Genomic DNA, 15,456 nt, shown 5'->3' on the forward strand with positions numbered 1-15,456 from the left:
TGTGTGTGTAAAATTGAGAGAGACTTTCTATTGTTTTTCAAAAGGTTGTAAAGACATAACAAATGGGTTTTTCTTTACAGTTCCTTACACCCGATCTCCCCAGAAAGCACCCAGGACTCTGATTCATCATGTCAAGTGGTCAATTAGAATCCAGGAAGGCCACTCTCTGGCTTCACCTTACTTCCTGTTCCAGGAGAGATGCTCGATGATGGGATTAGTCTGGAAGGGACAACCTCTCCTCAACCTGAGCTCACTGATTTGTGTTTTACAAAACAGTGTTCTTGATAAAAAATAAACAAAAAAGGCAATAATACAACGAATAACCCCAAGGTCTAAATTTAAACCAGCTGTGTCTCATAACAACAGAAGCTGCAATGGCCAACATACATCTCTAAGAAAATGCCAGCTTATATGGGTGAGGATTGGGATTTCTTGGCATAATGCAGGGAGCACATAAAAAATGAGTGGGGAAAAGACTGGTATTTGTATATCTATGTAAATATTACATATATTCTTAAATGATATTTAATAAATAATAAATCAAATGATTAAATAATATATACTACATATTCATGTTATATTAATATATGTATATGCTTCTCCAAATTTCTTCTTTTTGCTGAAAAGTGCTCAGCTGGAATCATGAAATCAGATGTCAAGGTTAAAATATTAGCAGTCACTTTTGAAATCAGAGCACAGAAGAGATCCCTACTGGACACTCGAGGACCCCTACCAAGCTTTTCCTTCTCTATATATTGGGGAAGGGGGCTACAAGTCAGCCCTGGTGGTATGGGGGGGATGGCACAGCAGTGACAGGAATAATGCCAGTGTCCTGCTGAGTGGGTAAGGAGAGGGCAGAACCCGGGACTCCAAGGCCCACCTGTGGAGTGGGTCTGAGATTCCCAGGCTGTGCTCTCGGTCAAGTTGTCTATTGTTACCAAATGTGAGCTGGGCGGCGGCATCTGTGACTTCATCCCGTGGTGGCTGGAGTCTGGGATAAAAGTCATAGTTGTCCCAAAGGTACAGCCAGACTCCGGCCCGGGGAGCTGTTGTGCTTGCATTGCTGGGTTGCTGATAGAGTGATTGACTGGTGGCGTGTACTTTTGTCACAAGAATCATAACCGCAATGACAGCCACACAGCGTGCACCTAGAGTGTTGCTCAACTCTGGAGAAGACATGGTTGCAGGCAGACATACTTCCTGCTTGCTGGGCTTAGAGCACGGATGCTAAGGACAGACACGAAGGGCTTGGGAAAGGCATGAAGACGCATGGAGTCCGGAAGAGAGAATAAGAAAAGCAAGCATTTTGTTTTGGGTGGGATTGCTTTGTCGTTTTAAGAGACATTTCGTGATGCACGGTTGAGCTCCCTTGAAGAGCGAGTCTAGAGGAGGAATCGGAAGGTGGGTGAGAGTTGAGGGCATTTGAATTCCGTAATTACGACTCGAATTTCTGCCATCAGCTCGCGGCTGTGTTGCCTGCCCTTGCCACAAAAAAGCCATGCAGCGCCAAGCCAAGTCGGATGGAAGTGGGTTAGGGTATTATATAAGCCCTTGCGGGAGGGAAGATGGTCTTTTATGTGTGTTTCTTTTGCAGCGGCGGCGGCGAGCTCGACTCAGGTTGATTTAGAATACGGGTGACAGTGGCCTGGCGCGAGCCCATTGCTGACGAAAGCGGCTTATCCCGCGCGGTTTCCATGGAGACGAGCTGGAGCCGCGGCGGCGGCGGGGCTGTCAGCGAGCGCGGCGGAGCTGGCGCGTCCGTGGGGGTCTGCAGGAGGAAGGCGGAGGCCGGGGCCGGGACCCTCGCGGCAGACATGGACTTGCATTGTGACTGTGCAGCCGAAACGCCGGCCGCCGAGCCGCCGTCGGGGAAGATTAATAAAGCTGCCTTCAAATTATTCAAGAAGAGGAAATCGGGTGGCACCATGCCCAGCATTTTTGGGGTCAAAAACAAAGGGGACGGGAAAGGCTCGGGTCCGACGGGGCTAGTGAGGAGCAGGACCCACGACGGGCTCGCCGAGGTGCTGGTGCTGGAGAGCGGCAGGAAGGAGGAGCCGCGCGGCGGGGGCGACGGCGGCGGGGGCGGCGGGGGGCGGCCGAACCCGGGGCCCCCAAGAGCCGCGGGCCCCGGCGGGGGCTCCCTCGCCAGCAGCTCGGTGGCCAAGTCGCACAGCTTCTTCTCGCTGCTGAAGAAGAACGGGCGCTCGGAAAACGGCAAGGGAGAGCCCGCGGACGCGAGCAAGGCCGGCGGCAAACAAAAGCGGGGGCTGCGGGGGCTGTTCAGCGGCATGCGCTGGCACAGGAAGGACAAGCGGGCCAAGGCGGAGGCCGCGGAGGGGCGCGCGCCCGGGGGCGGCCTGATCCTGCCCGGCTCGCTTACCGCCAGCCTGGAGTGCGTCAAGGAGGAGACGCCCAGAGCCACGCGCGAGCCGGAGGAGCCCAGCCAGGACGCCCCGCGAGACCCAGCAGGTGAGCCCGCAGGGGGAGAGGAGGTGCCTGCCCCCGCCGACCGCGCCCCAGCTCGGAGCTGCGGAGAGGCCGAGGGCCCCGCGCGCCCCGGCGACACCGGCGCCCGGGGAGAGGACGCCGCGGGGCAGCGGCGCGCCGAGAAGCCCCGGGCACCCCCCGAGCCGGGGCCCGGGGAGGTCCGCACGGCCGAGGACGCTTCCAGGACGGGGGCCGTTCCAGTAAAGACTGTCCCCCTTGTCGACTCCGAAGGCGGCAGCGGCCGGGCGTCCGCCGCCCCGGACCCTGCCTCGGTCGATCCACCCTCAGACCCGTCGGCAGATCGTATTTGTTTGATGTTTTCTGACGTGACTTCACTGAAAAGCTTTGACTCTCTTACAGGCTGTGGAGATATTATTGCAGACCCAGAGGAAGAGGCAGGTCCCAGCTGTGACAAGCATGTCCCCGGGCCAGGCAAGCCGGCTCTCTCTAAAAAGAACCCCGGCGTGGTGGCCTACCAAGGAGGCGGGGAGGAGATGGCCAGCCCGGACGAGGTGGACGACACCTATCTGCAGGAGTTCTGGGACATGCTGTCACAGACCGAGGAGCAGGGACCCGGGCCCCAGGAGGGCGCGGCCAAAGCGGCAGCTGCACTGGAAACCAAGGTGGTGCCCGAGACCCCCAAAGACACCAGGTGTGTGGAAGCGGCCAAGGACGCGTCCTCGGTCAAGCGCAGGAGGCTCAACCGTATTCCCATTGAGCCCCATCCGAAGGAGAAGCCCAAGCACCCGGAGAAGGAGCAGCAGGAGGGCGTCCCCAACAGCGACGAGGGCTACTGGGACTCCACCACGCCAGGCCCAGAGGAAGACAGCTCGAGCAGCGGGACGAAGGCGGCCATCCCCCGGGATAGCTACAGCGGGGACGCGCTCTACGATCTCTATGCTGACCCCGACGGAAGCCCAGCAACCCTTCCTGGAGGGAAGGACAGCGAGGAGACGTCCTGCTTGTCCCGGTTAAAGCCCGTGTCTCCAGGCACCATCACCTGTCCACTGCGAACACCAGGCAGCTTGCTGAAGGACTCTAAGATCCCTATTAGCATCAAGCACCTGGCCAACCTTCCATCTAGCCATCCCGTGGTGCACCAGCAACCCTCCAGGAGTGAGATGCCCAGAACAAAAATCCCGGTTTCCAAAGTGCTGGTCCGCAGAGTCAGCAACCGGGGCTTGGCTGGGACCACCATCAGGGCAGCGGCCTGCCACGACAGTGCCAAAAAATTGTGAGGTCTTCCAGGCCACGGTGGACGGGCCATATGTCAAGGAATACAACTTTTCCCAGGAAACCACTAAAGTAAGTTTTGCTTTTCCTAAAGAAAGTCTTTTAGAAACCTCCTGCTCCAGAGCGTGGACCGAGGAGGTCTTTGTGCCCTGAGCAGGGTCCGGGTAACACCAGAAAGAGGGATGCTACAATTGGAATTCTCCTCTCAAGATAAATCCGTGAGAATTATTTTCAAGCACTTTTTTCTTTTTTACTTTTAGGTTTTTCTTCTTTTTTCTTTAATGCACTGAACACTTGGAAGTCACCTTTACTTGCCTTTGCAGAAAACAGGACTTAGCCAAACCTAAGTAAGAGTCATGCCTGGATGTTGGCATGAGCCAGTGTCCAGAGGCCTGGAGGAACCACTGAAGAACCAGAGGAGATCTCCTCTTCCAAGACGTTTCCTTCCTTCCCTTCTTTCCTCTTTCCTTTCCAGGAAAAAAAAAAAAAAAAAAAAAAAAAAAAAAAAAAAAAAAAAAAGACCCTTTGCTATATCACTGTGTGGAAAACATCTCCAAAGCAGAAACAGCCAGGTATTTACCTGATGAGCAGAGGGCACCATTGATTGGCAGAAAACTTCCTTACCTTCAGTTGCTAGGTATGCAAATTGATAAGTATCTAACACTGGGAAAATAAAGGCGAGTTTTGGTTTGATTCGTTTGGATCATTTGTTTGGGGAGATATAAAAGGCTCAGGAGAGCAGGCTTTTGCTTTTTTTGTTTTTTCTTCCCCCCACCCAGTACAGAAATCAGGATCAGGGAAAGATTTTACTAAATGCCAATAGATACAGTATTTTAGCATTTATAAGCTGTAACCTTCTCATGTGAAGATAATGCATATTTTACAGTTTATCCAGCTGTTAACATTTTGTAATCAGTCAATAATCTAGAATATAAAATCTGGTCTTCGAGCTAAACATGATGACGGTCCCCAAACCATTGCTGTAATGGGAAGCGATTCTGGTTTTATTTTGTATGTGTTCTCTGGTTCTCAAAAACAAAAACAAATCTATTGTGCTGGTGTCCCAGAGGAATGGCTCTGCCTTGTCTTGGCTAAGAGTCTGTTTCTCACTCCAAACCCCGGTTTTCAGATATTTTTTTAAGCTTGATTATAAAATTTTGGATTCAACCATTCCTCAGTCTGGCGAATGCAAAATGAGGAACCCATAAAGAAAAACAATAGAAAGATATAGCTTTTCATATCATTTGTTTTTTGCTTTATAGACTTATGATGAAGACAAGTGTGTTCAGAATATGACACTGGCAAGCTTATGTATTGTAAACACCTTATGCCAAGATTTTTTTTGAAAAATGGTTTGCTTCTATGTATGTTTTCTAATATTTCAGATGAAACATTTATTTTAGAAAGGGCTATTATATGCCTAGATAGTTTGAATGATAAACTGAAGCAGTTCCTAGAATGCTATTAGTGTCTGATGATGAAATTAATATCCTTTTTGAAATACACTTCAGTGTATTTAATCAAAAGACCAGAGCTTCTACTAGGAGGTGATTCATCATACCAGAAAGATTATGAATATTCAAGTGAAACTACACATATGTAAACGACATGAACACTTCTGTATAAGTCTTATTTCCAGAGAGATTGCATTAGTAATGAACTCTTGTTACATGCTTTTAAAGTTTCTTTTCTGTTTTATAAATGAAAGAATAAGGCAAGTTAAATATATGAAAACCTATTTTAATAATATAAAGAAAGTAACGAAATAAATGAGCATCAAAGGAAAGCAAATGTGAGCCAGTAGCAGAAAGTAGGCCATTCCCCATTTTAAATTTGCAATGGTTCCATTAGGGGAGATTTGCTGAATTTCTTGATTAGTCCTATGACTGGCTTTTATTGCATTGTCTCAGATCCATAATGTTACTTCAAAGTAATCTTTTAATATTTAATTTCTTTATGTATGTAGATGAGGCCCTGTATGCAGACATAGCCTTAAGCATTCTGAACACACTACCAAGAATTCATATAAGCATCTCACACTCACGTGCTCATGCACTCAACTGTGTGCAGACTAACAAAGACATCTACTCTAGATTTGGAAATTATTTTTGAAATTATTTCTGTCTTAAACATGGGATTTAAATTTGATTTCATGATGCTGGTACTATTTAGAGTCAAAATACATTCATCTTTCCCTAGTGGATAGAGAAAATATAAATTTTATTCCTTGCTGTAAAACAAAGGATCTTGATTCCCTGGTTGTACATTTTCCTGCAAGGGTTATATTCCCCTTTGCATGAATCCATGGCAAAGTTTTGTTCGTTCATTTGTTCAATTGTACAGGAAAGTTAAGAATACCTGAAAAACTTAAGAAACATATTGCCTTTCCTATTACAATATTCTCATAAGTTTTTCAGGCAAAGGCAGTATGTCTCTTAAGCACTAGAAGAAAAGTTGTTGCTTTCACAATTGTAGGACTTATTTCTCCATTTACACCATTATGCTGTGTCTCTTCTTTATAAGTAAAGGAGCACGTGAGCACAGTTTATCTTAATTTCCACTGGCCTGTCAATTAACCAGTTATAAAAGATATACAATATTTTCTTTTGAAATTTATATTTTCCACTTTTTATTACCCTATATTTTAAAGAACTGCACCCGCACGAATCAAATAATGGATTTGGGCAATGAATTACACAGCCTTAATCACTTGATTGGAAATCCCTGAAGTGGCAGGAAGAGTGAATTCTCAACTTTTTCCAGTCATAAAAAAGGGATCATGGTTGCTTTCTTCTGCCAAGGGCTACTTTCTCTTATTAGTATTCATGGAGATTGTTGTTTTTTTCAAGAATTTTCCTAGATTTACATTCCAATTTTTATTAATACATTATCTAATGACCTTGTGAAGATTATTCAGACCCGTATCTGCAGATTTTTAAAGGGAAGGATTGGATAGAGGCTAATTATATCTTTCCCATGTATGTATATTTTAAGATATTTAGTTGATTGACTTCCTTTGGTTGAAAAGCTGCCCAAATTAGACAGGAAAAAGCCAAATCAATTGTTGGACGAGAATTTATCAGTTGGTTTAATAGCTCTGCACAAAGACAGCCTGACTTTAATGTCTATAATACGCATACAATGTTAGCTGAAACACTCTGCTTTAGTACAGATGGTGGTTGATGCTTTTATCCTGCCATTAGCACCAATTGGGAGAAATTTTACTTCAGCATTTTAAATAATCACAAGCGGGAGTAGATTTTTATTATTTCACCTAATAACAACAATAGAATATAAGATACAAAGGACTTCCTTTAGGTACATTTTCCACAAATTATCTGCTTATTTAAATACAAAATATTTAATATCTATGAAAGTGATAGCTTACTGAGTTTAAAGAATTTATTTCTTCATCTCAGAGGTAATCTCCCAAGTATTTGCAATTAAACAGTATGCAAATAGCCCTTTGCTTACACAATTATCCAGGTAAAAAGACGATTTCAGGTGTTGAGATTTCTTTGAATTTTCTAAGAGTTTTCATTATTTATGCCTTTGTCAGATCAATTGTAAAGGGGACTCTTGACTTTAGCTTGGTATGAAGAGATTGGCTCATGCAGCTCGTGTCTCCTAAGTGTCCAGACAGCAGTGATAGGACACTTCACATGACGCTAGCATGTTTGCTCCGTCCGCGTGGGGGAATGCATTCTCTGCTGTCAGTCATTCTAAATTTCTCTCTCAAATTACAAACATATGGATTTGGCTCCCCTGATGCTTGGCTTCTACTGAGACCTGTTCCAGGACATTCACATATGCTTTGATCCCACTCTCACTGTTAAGAAATAAATTCAAGAAGGTTTTTGCAGTTAAACATAAGGCAAATGCATCACAATTGCCTCACTCATCACTGAGGAAAGCTAGTTTAAAGTATCTGAGTGAAATAAGAGGAGAAACCCAAATACCTCACCTAACCCAGTTTCCCATTCCCCTCCTCCAGGCAGAGCAAGGAATGAATGGAACAGTTCTTAATTGTAAAAACTCAGCCTTATAAAATTTCAATTCATTACACACAAAAAATGTTTATGAAACGGTTTGGGACCAAAGGGATGGATAGTAGGTTAGATGAGTGTTTTATAGAGCCTGCGTGGGAAAGCAAAAGGCAAGTGTGGACTTCACAGGCAGAAGCGAGCTGTAACACTGTCAGTGTAGTGAGTGTGGCTCCTCACAGGCGGCCATTGATTGTGAGACTTCATCTTGCTCTGAAAATTTCCTGGTGGCTGTCATGCGTTGCTTCTGAAAAGCCTTGTACTGTGGTAACGGTTTAAAGGAGACAGTTTGCTGCAACAATAGCCACGTCTAAGGAATGTTATTATCTCACTGCAGATGATGTTTGTAAGAGGTGATTCAGAATGATAGTTTCATGATTATGGAAAGGAGTTCCTTCTCAAACTGCAAAAGGAAAGATGAACATAGTCACAAAGCCTCCAGAACTGAAATTGGACACCTTTTATGATTGAAATGTACTTCAATTCAATGCAACACATATTTATGGGGCATACACTGTTTCTAATACGTATAAAACCCATTCAGTTTGGAGCTCACACCTGAGTTGTGCTGTAACTGGATTTTCTTAATATTCATTAAAAACACAAAACAATTTTATTTTACCTTTTATTTTGTGTTTGCAGTTGTTGCTTATAGTTTGTGGGGTGGAGCAGAGTGGTGTGAGGTTGAAGAAAGGCACTATGAATTAAGCCACAGAAATGCCTCTAAAAAATAGTAAATGTAACAATGGTTAAATTCATTGGATTCTTATTATGTGTCAGGCGCTGCAAGGAGATTTAGAAATAATGACTTAGTCCTCTTAACAGCCATATGGGGTAGGTAATATTATCTCCCTAGCACGACAGCTTCAATTCACCCTTTTGGTTTCTGTCCCTTTCCATCTCTGTCTCTCTCTCTCTTTTCCCCTGGTCTCTAGGACAGGGATATAAAGTCTTTAGTGATTTTCAGTAACTGAAGAGCTGAGAACTGCTTAATGTCATTGTTAGCTCACTTCTGATAGAAAGAGCCACCCCATGTCCATGCAGCTGAATATTAGTTTTGTGTCTGAGATGATGGTGCTCACAATCATGTACAGGGAACCGTGCCGCTGTGCTATGCTGAGCAGGCAAACATTGGCCTTCCCTTGGAGGGATCCTCTTCTCTTAGGATAAACGTGGGAAGTACAGACGGAAATGTCTTCTGTTGTCACGGCGATGCTGCCTCCTGATAGGCTATCATTCATTCCAAGCATGTTTGTTTCATTTGCATTTTTTCCTACCTTAAACCCAGTCTCAGTGGGTTCTCGGCGGTCTAGGCATATGTGTGTGTGTTTTAATTGTAGTAAGAATATTGAATATGAGATGTACCCTCTATAATCTTTTTTTTTTTTTTTTTTTTTTTTTGAGATAGAGTCTCACTCTGTCACCCAGGCTGTAGTGCAGTGGCGTGATCTCGGCTCACTGCAACCTCCGCCTCGAGGGTTCAAGCAATTCTCCTGCCTTCGCCTCCCAATTAGCCGAGACTACAGGCATGTGCCACCACGCATTTGTATTTTTAGTAGAGACAGGGTTTCACCTTGTTGGCCAGGCTGGTCTCAAACTCCTGACCTCAAGTGATCTGCCCGCCTCAGGCTCCCAAAGTGTTGAGATTACAGGCCTAAGCCACCGTGCCCAGCCTACCTTCTTTAAGTTTTAAGTCCACAATACAGTATTGTTAACCATTGACAAATGCTGTACAGCCAATCTCCGTAACCCACGCATCCTGTGTAACTGGAACTCTGTGCCCACCAAGCAGCAGCTCCTCATTTCCGCCCCCAGCCGCCCCTGGCAACCATCATCCGCTCTCTGCTTCTATGAGTTTGGCTATTTTCGGTCCCTTATAGAAGTGGAAACGCGCAGTATTTGTCCTTCTGTGACTGGCTTATTTCATCGAGCACAGCGTCCCCCAAGTTTATCCATGCTGTTGCATACGGCAGGATTTCCTTCATTTTTCAGGCTGAGTAACATTCCCTTGTATGTATACGCTGCATTAAAAAACCCATTCACCACTGGCAGGCATTTAGATTATGTCCACGTCTTGGCTAGTGTGAGTAACACTCCAAGGAACGAGGGAGTGAAAATATCTCTTTAAGATCATGAATTCAGTGTTTTGTTTTGTTTTTACATATTTTTTTACATAAATACCCAGAAGTAGAATTACTGGGTCAGTCATACGGTGATTCTAATTAAAAATAGAGTTATTTTTAATTTTTGGAAGAACTTCTGTACTGCTTTCCACAGTGATTGTGTGTCTGTTTACATTCTTACCAATGCTGCACAAGGACGCCAATTTCTCCACTCTTTCCCAACTTGTTATCTGTGTGGTTTGTTTCAATGACAGCTGTGTGAGTTGTCTCTTGCTTTGATGCAATTGTGAACTTCGGAAATAAGCACCTGGTTCCTTTAAAAGCAGTCCATCCTATGTTGTGTCTACAGCCATTGAATCCTGGCCTACATTTTCTGATTCATTAACTCATTCCACTAATAGCTATTGAAGACCGTCAACAAGTCAGTCACTGTGAAGATAAGTATTTTATGTTGAAATCTACTTACATATCCTGTATGTTTACTATGGTGTCAGGGAGGATGCTCTGTGCTTTTTTTTTTTTTTTTTTCACATTGTTATCTTTACCATGTAAGGTAGGTATTGGTAAAATGGGGTAATTTTGGAAATTCTTCAATAATCAAGTAGAATAACTTTTTGCTCTATGTAAGAAGATATGTTTTAAATAAGATAGAGCCTAGGTTTCTGGTTATTTGAGACATATTGTACTTTATCAGATACTCTCAGACCTGAATCATTTAGTAAACTAAAGCAGAAACACTAAAAATACCTGGTTCAATAGCACAGGGGCACGGAGCAGACACGCAGAAAACGCTTGTTCACTTGCCCTGAAATGGCTCCGGGTGGCCTGAAGGAATTAATGAACCTTCTCAAATATCTACGTTACAACCATTGGTTCCCACCACACATTTATTTCTAAATAAAGGAGGAGAAACCGTAGCAAAGTAATATTGAACATTTTCATTTCTTCCAGGATAAATCTTACTGAACATGGAGGATCCGATAGTGGTAGGTCTATCAGGAATATCAGGGAAAATGCTTTTGATGTTGTAGGCAGAGTAAATTCCTGTCATTTGTACTTGACCCCAGCTGCCGAGCAAGCTCACTGCGAGCTTCAGGTTTTACCCAAGTTATTTATATAAAGTATCTCGGTGTAATCGAGGGAATTGTAGGTTATTTGAAAATAGTAACAAAGAAAACCCAAATGAGAAACTCCATTTCTATAATTAGTTTTCCTGAAAGTCAGGCGTGTCTTTGAGGACAAGCTTTTGGCGGTATTATTTTTGTGCACAGGAGGAAAATTGTTAGTAGGTTTATAGATATTATTTTTATAATAGAATGTTAAACCCCTGAAAAACATCAAAAATTGTCTCCTAGAACTAATTCTATGTTTTAAAAACTTGTTTTAAAAAAAGGATTCTACATAGCAATAGGGTCTTTTCTCCTTTCTCCACTCCAGTGGTTTAATGGGATAGAGGAATCAATGTTTCTATTTTTAAACCTGTAACTATTTTATTTTGGATATTTTGTATATTTGTTGATGTGATTCCATTTTGTGCATATGTACCATTGTGCATGTTGCTGTTTTTGATAGTCACTCTTTAAATGAATGTAAGAAGCTTGGACTAATAGCACTTTTCATGTTCCATTCAAACATCTGAAAATGAAACTACAACACTGCCATTTTAATTGTTGTGTTTAATTCAGTCAATAAATTTTGTTGCTCCTTTGCATTTAAAGTGAACTGTTTGGGTTGTTATTTCTCCAGAATCCATTTTGTTTCCAGTCTTTTCAATTTTTAGAAATTGCACTAATGATGGTGTTAATGAGGAGGTGAAGTGTGTGTGACTATCTCATGGAGAGACCAATGAGAGGCCCCTATTTCTTTCTACACTTTGTAAACAAGTGAAAAATTCCTTGTTATGTTTGGGCAGCTGCCTTCTGAAAAGCTCATGTGTTATTCCGACTCTGATCTGATTTCTGAGCCCCTTACTCGGAAAATCTTTATTCCTTATCATCCCTCATAAGGTCAGCTGATACGCTGTGACTGTCAGGTAGCGGCAACATTGGGGCCACTGAAGTCTTTCTAAAGAGTTGCTTTCTGGTTTTGTTTATTTTGTTTTTGGTGGTGTATTTTCATTTCCTATGTGTAATAGGTAGGGAAGCCTCTCATGAAAGGGAGGCAGGAAACCTGCAGATGTAGCGACTGATCCCTGGAGGCCGAGAGCTTTCCATTCTGTGGCCCAAGAATGGGCTGAGAACCAAAAGGGGAGGTGGATGCATCCGCAGCAAGGCGGCAAGGACTGTTTCCTAGACCTTTTTCTGGTAATTGATAGACCAAGCAGGCAGAAAATCACTCAGAATAAAGACGATTTGAGCAACATGTTTGGCCACACATTACAACCCTGAACCAAACAACTAAAGAATTCACATTCTTTTCAAAAGCAAATGAAACACTTGGGAATACTGACTACATCCTAGACCATGACCTAAGTCTTGACACATTTCAAAAAATAGTTCCTCACAGAATGAGTTCTCTTACCAACACACAACGACACTAGAAATTAGTAATAAAAAGATAATTAAAATCACTCCATACATTTGGATATTTGAAAAATGCACCTTTCAATAGCTCATGGATCAGAGAATAAATCAGTAAGGATATTAGAAAACCATTAGATGTGCATAATTATGAAAATGATCCATATTAAGATGTGAAATATAACCAAATCTGTACTTAGGAGAAATTTTAGAAATAACTTCAAGTAGGTTATAAAATATAAAGAGCTGAGTATTAATAAGCTGAGAATCTATTTTAATTAAATATAAGAAGTTAAGAAAACAATAACAGAATAAACACATAGAAAGTTTAATTAAGGACTGGCCAGGTGTGGTGGCTCACGCCTGTAATCCTTGCACTTTGGGAGGCCACAGTGGTGGATCATTTCAGGTCATGAGTTAAAGATCAGCCTGACCAACATGGTGAAACCCCGCCTCTATGAAAAATACAAAATTAGCTGTGTATGGTGGCTCAGGCCTATAAATCCCAGCTACTTGGGAGGCTGAGGCAGGAGTGTCACTTGAACCCAGGAGGTGGAGGTTGTAGTGAACTCAGATAGGGCCATTGCACTCCAACCTGGGCAACAAAAGTGAAACACTATCTCAAAAAATAAATAAATAAATAAGAGTTGATATGAATAAGAGCAGAAAGCAAAAACACAGAAAACAAAGATACCCTAAAGTAGATCAACAAAGATTAAATTTTTTGAAAAAGATATAAAAATATTTTTAAAGAAAAAGGCAGAAACGATACAAGAATGGTCCAGAGTTAGATGGACATAACTACAGTTGCAGTAGAGATAAAAAGTACAATGGAAGAATGTTATAAATATCATGGCAATAATATTTTTTTTAAGACAGGGTCTAGTTCTGTTGCCCAGCCTGGAGTGCAGTGGTGTGATCATGGCTCACTACAGCCTGGACCCCTTGGGCTTAAGCAATTCTCCTGCCTCAGCCTCTCAAATAGCTGGAACTGCAGACCCACACCACCATGTCCAGCTAATTATTTTATTTTTTGTAGAGATGGGGTTTCACCATGTTGTCTAGGCTGGTCTCAAATTCCTAGGCTCAAGCGATTTCCTGCCTCGGCCTCCCAAAGTGCTGAAATTACAGGCATAAGGCACTATGTCTGGCCTATTATGACAATAAATTTTTAAAGCCAAGGTAGTACATGCAAATTTGTGTGTGTGTGTGTGTGTGTGTGTGTGTGTGTGTTTGTGCTTGTGTGTGTGTGTGAAACATAGGAATATATGCTTATATATACGTATATATAACCAAAAGTGACTTGAGAAGAAATAGCTAACGTAAAGAGTCTTAGAAATATGAGGGAGAGTGAATTGGTAGTTAAACTCTCTCTCCCTTTCCAACAAAACAAAACAAAGCAGTAAAACCAGATAGCAGAACCAGTGTTTCTGCAAAATCTAGTGATCGGGCAATTCCAAATTTATAGAAATTTATATAATTATAGAAAATTATAAACACATCTGTATCATGAAATTCGACATTTCTACATAAACTATGAGAAAAAAATTGCATCTAGTAGTCTGTAAAATCAACCATACATCATGATTAAATTGGGTTTATTCCAGGAATACAAATATGGTTTCCTGTTAAAATAAGATCTCTATAAATATAAATTACCACTTTAAGAGATTGAAGAAGAAACGTGAGATCTCAAAGTGATAGGTTCACATGACTGAAGCAGTCCTTAGTGATCTCTAACAATTCCAGAAGTTGGATACCTAATTCCTGTCCTGTTCCTTAAAAGTACTTCAGCTCTTAGAAAATCAAACACCACATGTTCTCACTCATAGGCGGGTGTTGAACAGTGAGAACACATAGACACAGGGAGGGGAGCACTACACACTGGGGTCAGTTGGGGGGAAATGGGGGAGGGATAGTGGGGTGTGGGGAGTTGGGGAGAGAGAGCATGGGGAGAAACGCCAGATATAGGTGAAGGGGAAGAAGGCAGCAAATCACACTGCAATGTGTGTACCTATGCAACCATCTTGCATGTTCTTCACATGTACCCCAAAACCTGAAATGCAATTAAAAATATTTTTTAAAAAAGTACTTCAGCTCTTCAGGACACTGGGTTTCTTCAAACTTTAAACATTTGTCTAGCAACATTATTTTAAGCAATTGTTCACATTTCATTCAATTTAAGATACTATAGATGCTCTCTTCTTTCATTTATTGAAAAAAAAAAAAAAAAAAAACTGCCAGTTACAAGATGCACCCAATTTCAGAGATGTAAAATTGTGAAAATGCGCATCTTAGAATGGATGAAATATTGATTCATTTGTTTAAAGTTGTAACGATATTTTTCCTCTTCCCTTAGAGAAAGGAAGTTTTTTTGTTTTTTTCTTTTTGAAAAAGACAGTTATCTACAGATACCAAATATCCAGACATTTGGAAGCGATTAATATATAGCGAAGAATGCATTAGGCAGACACAATCAAGATCCCAGACTTTAGGAAAATTATATATTCCTTTTGGTATAGAGTTTTGCATACTTTTTGTGAAATGAAAAAAATGGAACCAATTCACTTGCACTCAGGTTATTCCGCAAGCTTCTCACTTTGAAGAAAGTGAAGGCCTGCGTGCCTGACATTTTTACCTCTTATCTTTCTTCATCAAGCAGGCCTCCCAAAGTGGCAGGCAAGAACACAGTGATCGTCATTTTCTCTCTCCCTGTCAGCTGCTGGCACCTCCGTGTTTCCCAGAAGACACCAGTTTCTCACAGATATACGTCTGGTACTTCTTTCCAGATGGTAATGTGTTTCTTAACAAGCTTCTAACTCTTTCCTGTTGCCCATGGGAGTGCATTTCAGAAGACTCGCATCACATCTTGTTTTCTCAGTCTTGTAGAAATGCACCAGGCCTTATGCATGCCTACCACCATAATATGTGGCCGCCTGGTGGATGTCAGCTGGCTTTCTTCTCCCCCAGGCAGAGTGCCCCATCCATTGGTAGGTCTAAGCCCAACATTTGGTTCAAGGAGTGATGATCTATCAGTATTGGTATCCCAAC

At 42.5% G+C, this 15,456-nt stretch overlaps 1 protein-coding gene across 2 annotated transcripts; it reads left to right on the plus strand.

Annotated features, from left to right (window-relative positions):
- The first annotated feature begins 1,046 nt into the window (after positions 1-1,046).
- AMER2 (APC membrane recruitment protein 2) lies at positions 1,047-4,210 on the plus strand. 2 transcript variants are annotated; one of them, XM_039473427.2, is made up of 3 exons: positions 1,052-1,401; positions 1,595-2,469; positions 2,848-4,210. In XM_039473427.2, exons 2-3 carry the CDS (start codon positions 1,695-1,697, stop codon positions 3,723-3,725), a joined length of 1,653 nt encoding a protein of 550 aa, XP_039329361.2. In that variant the 5' UTR covers positions 1,052-1,401; positions 1,595-1,694; the 3' UTR covers positions 3,726-4,210. The 2 variants fall into 2 exon arrangements, with proteins under 2 accessions (XP_039329360.2, XP_039329361.2); XM_039473426.2 differs by having other exon boundaries at positions 1,047-1,401; positions 1,595-4,210.
- The last annotated feature ends 11,246 nt before the right edge of the window (positions 4,211-15,456 follow it).

Source organism: Saimiri boliviensis, chromosome 16 (genome assembly GCF_048565385.1).
Source record: "Saimiri boliviensis isolate mSaiBol1 chromosome 16, mSaiBol1.pri, whole genome shotgun sequence".
NCBI classification, from domain to species: domain Eukaryota; kingdom Metazoa; phylum Chordata; class Mammalia; order Primates; family Cebidae; genus Saimiri; species Saimiri boliviensis.

Bases quoted from the DNA above. Each gene is read 5' to 3' on its own strand.
- AMER2 (XM_039473426.2), top strand. From the start codon at position 1,695: ATGGAGACGAGCTGGAGCCGCGGCGGCGGCGGGGCTGTCAGCGAGCGC.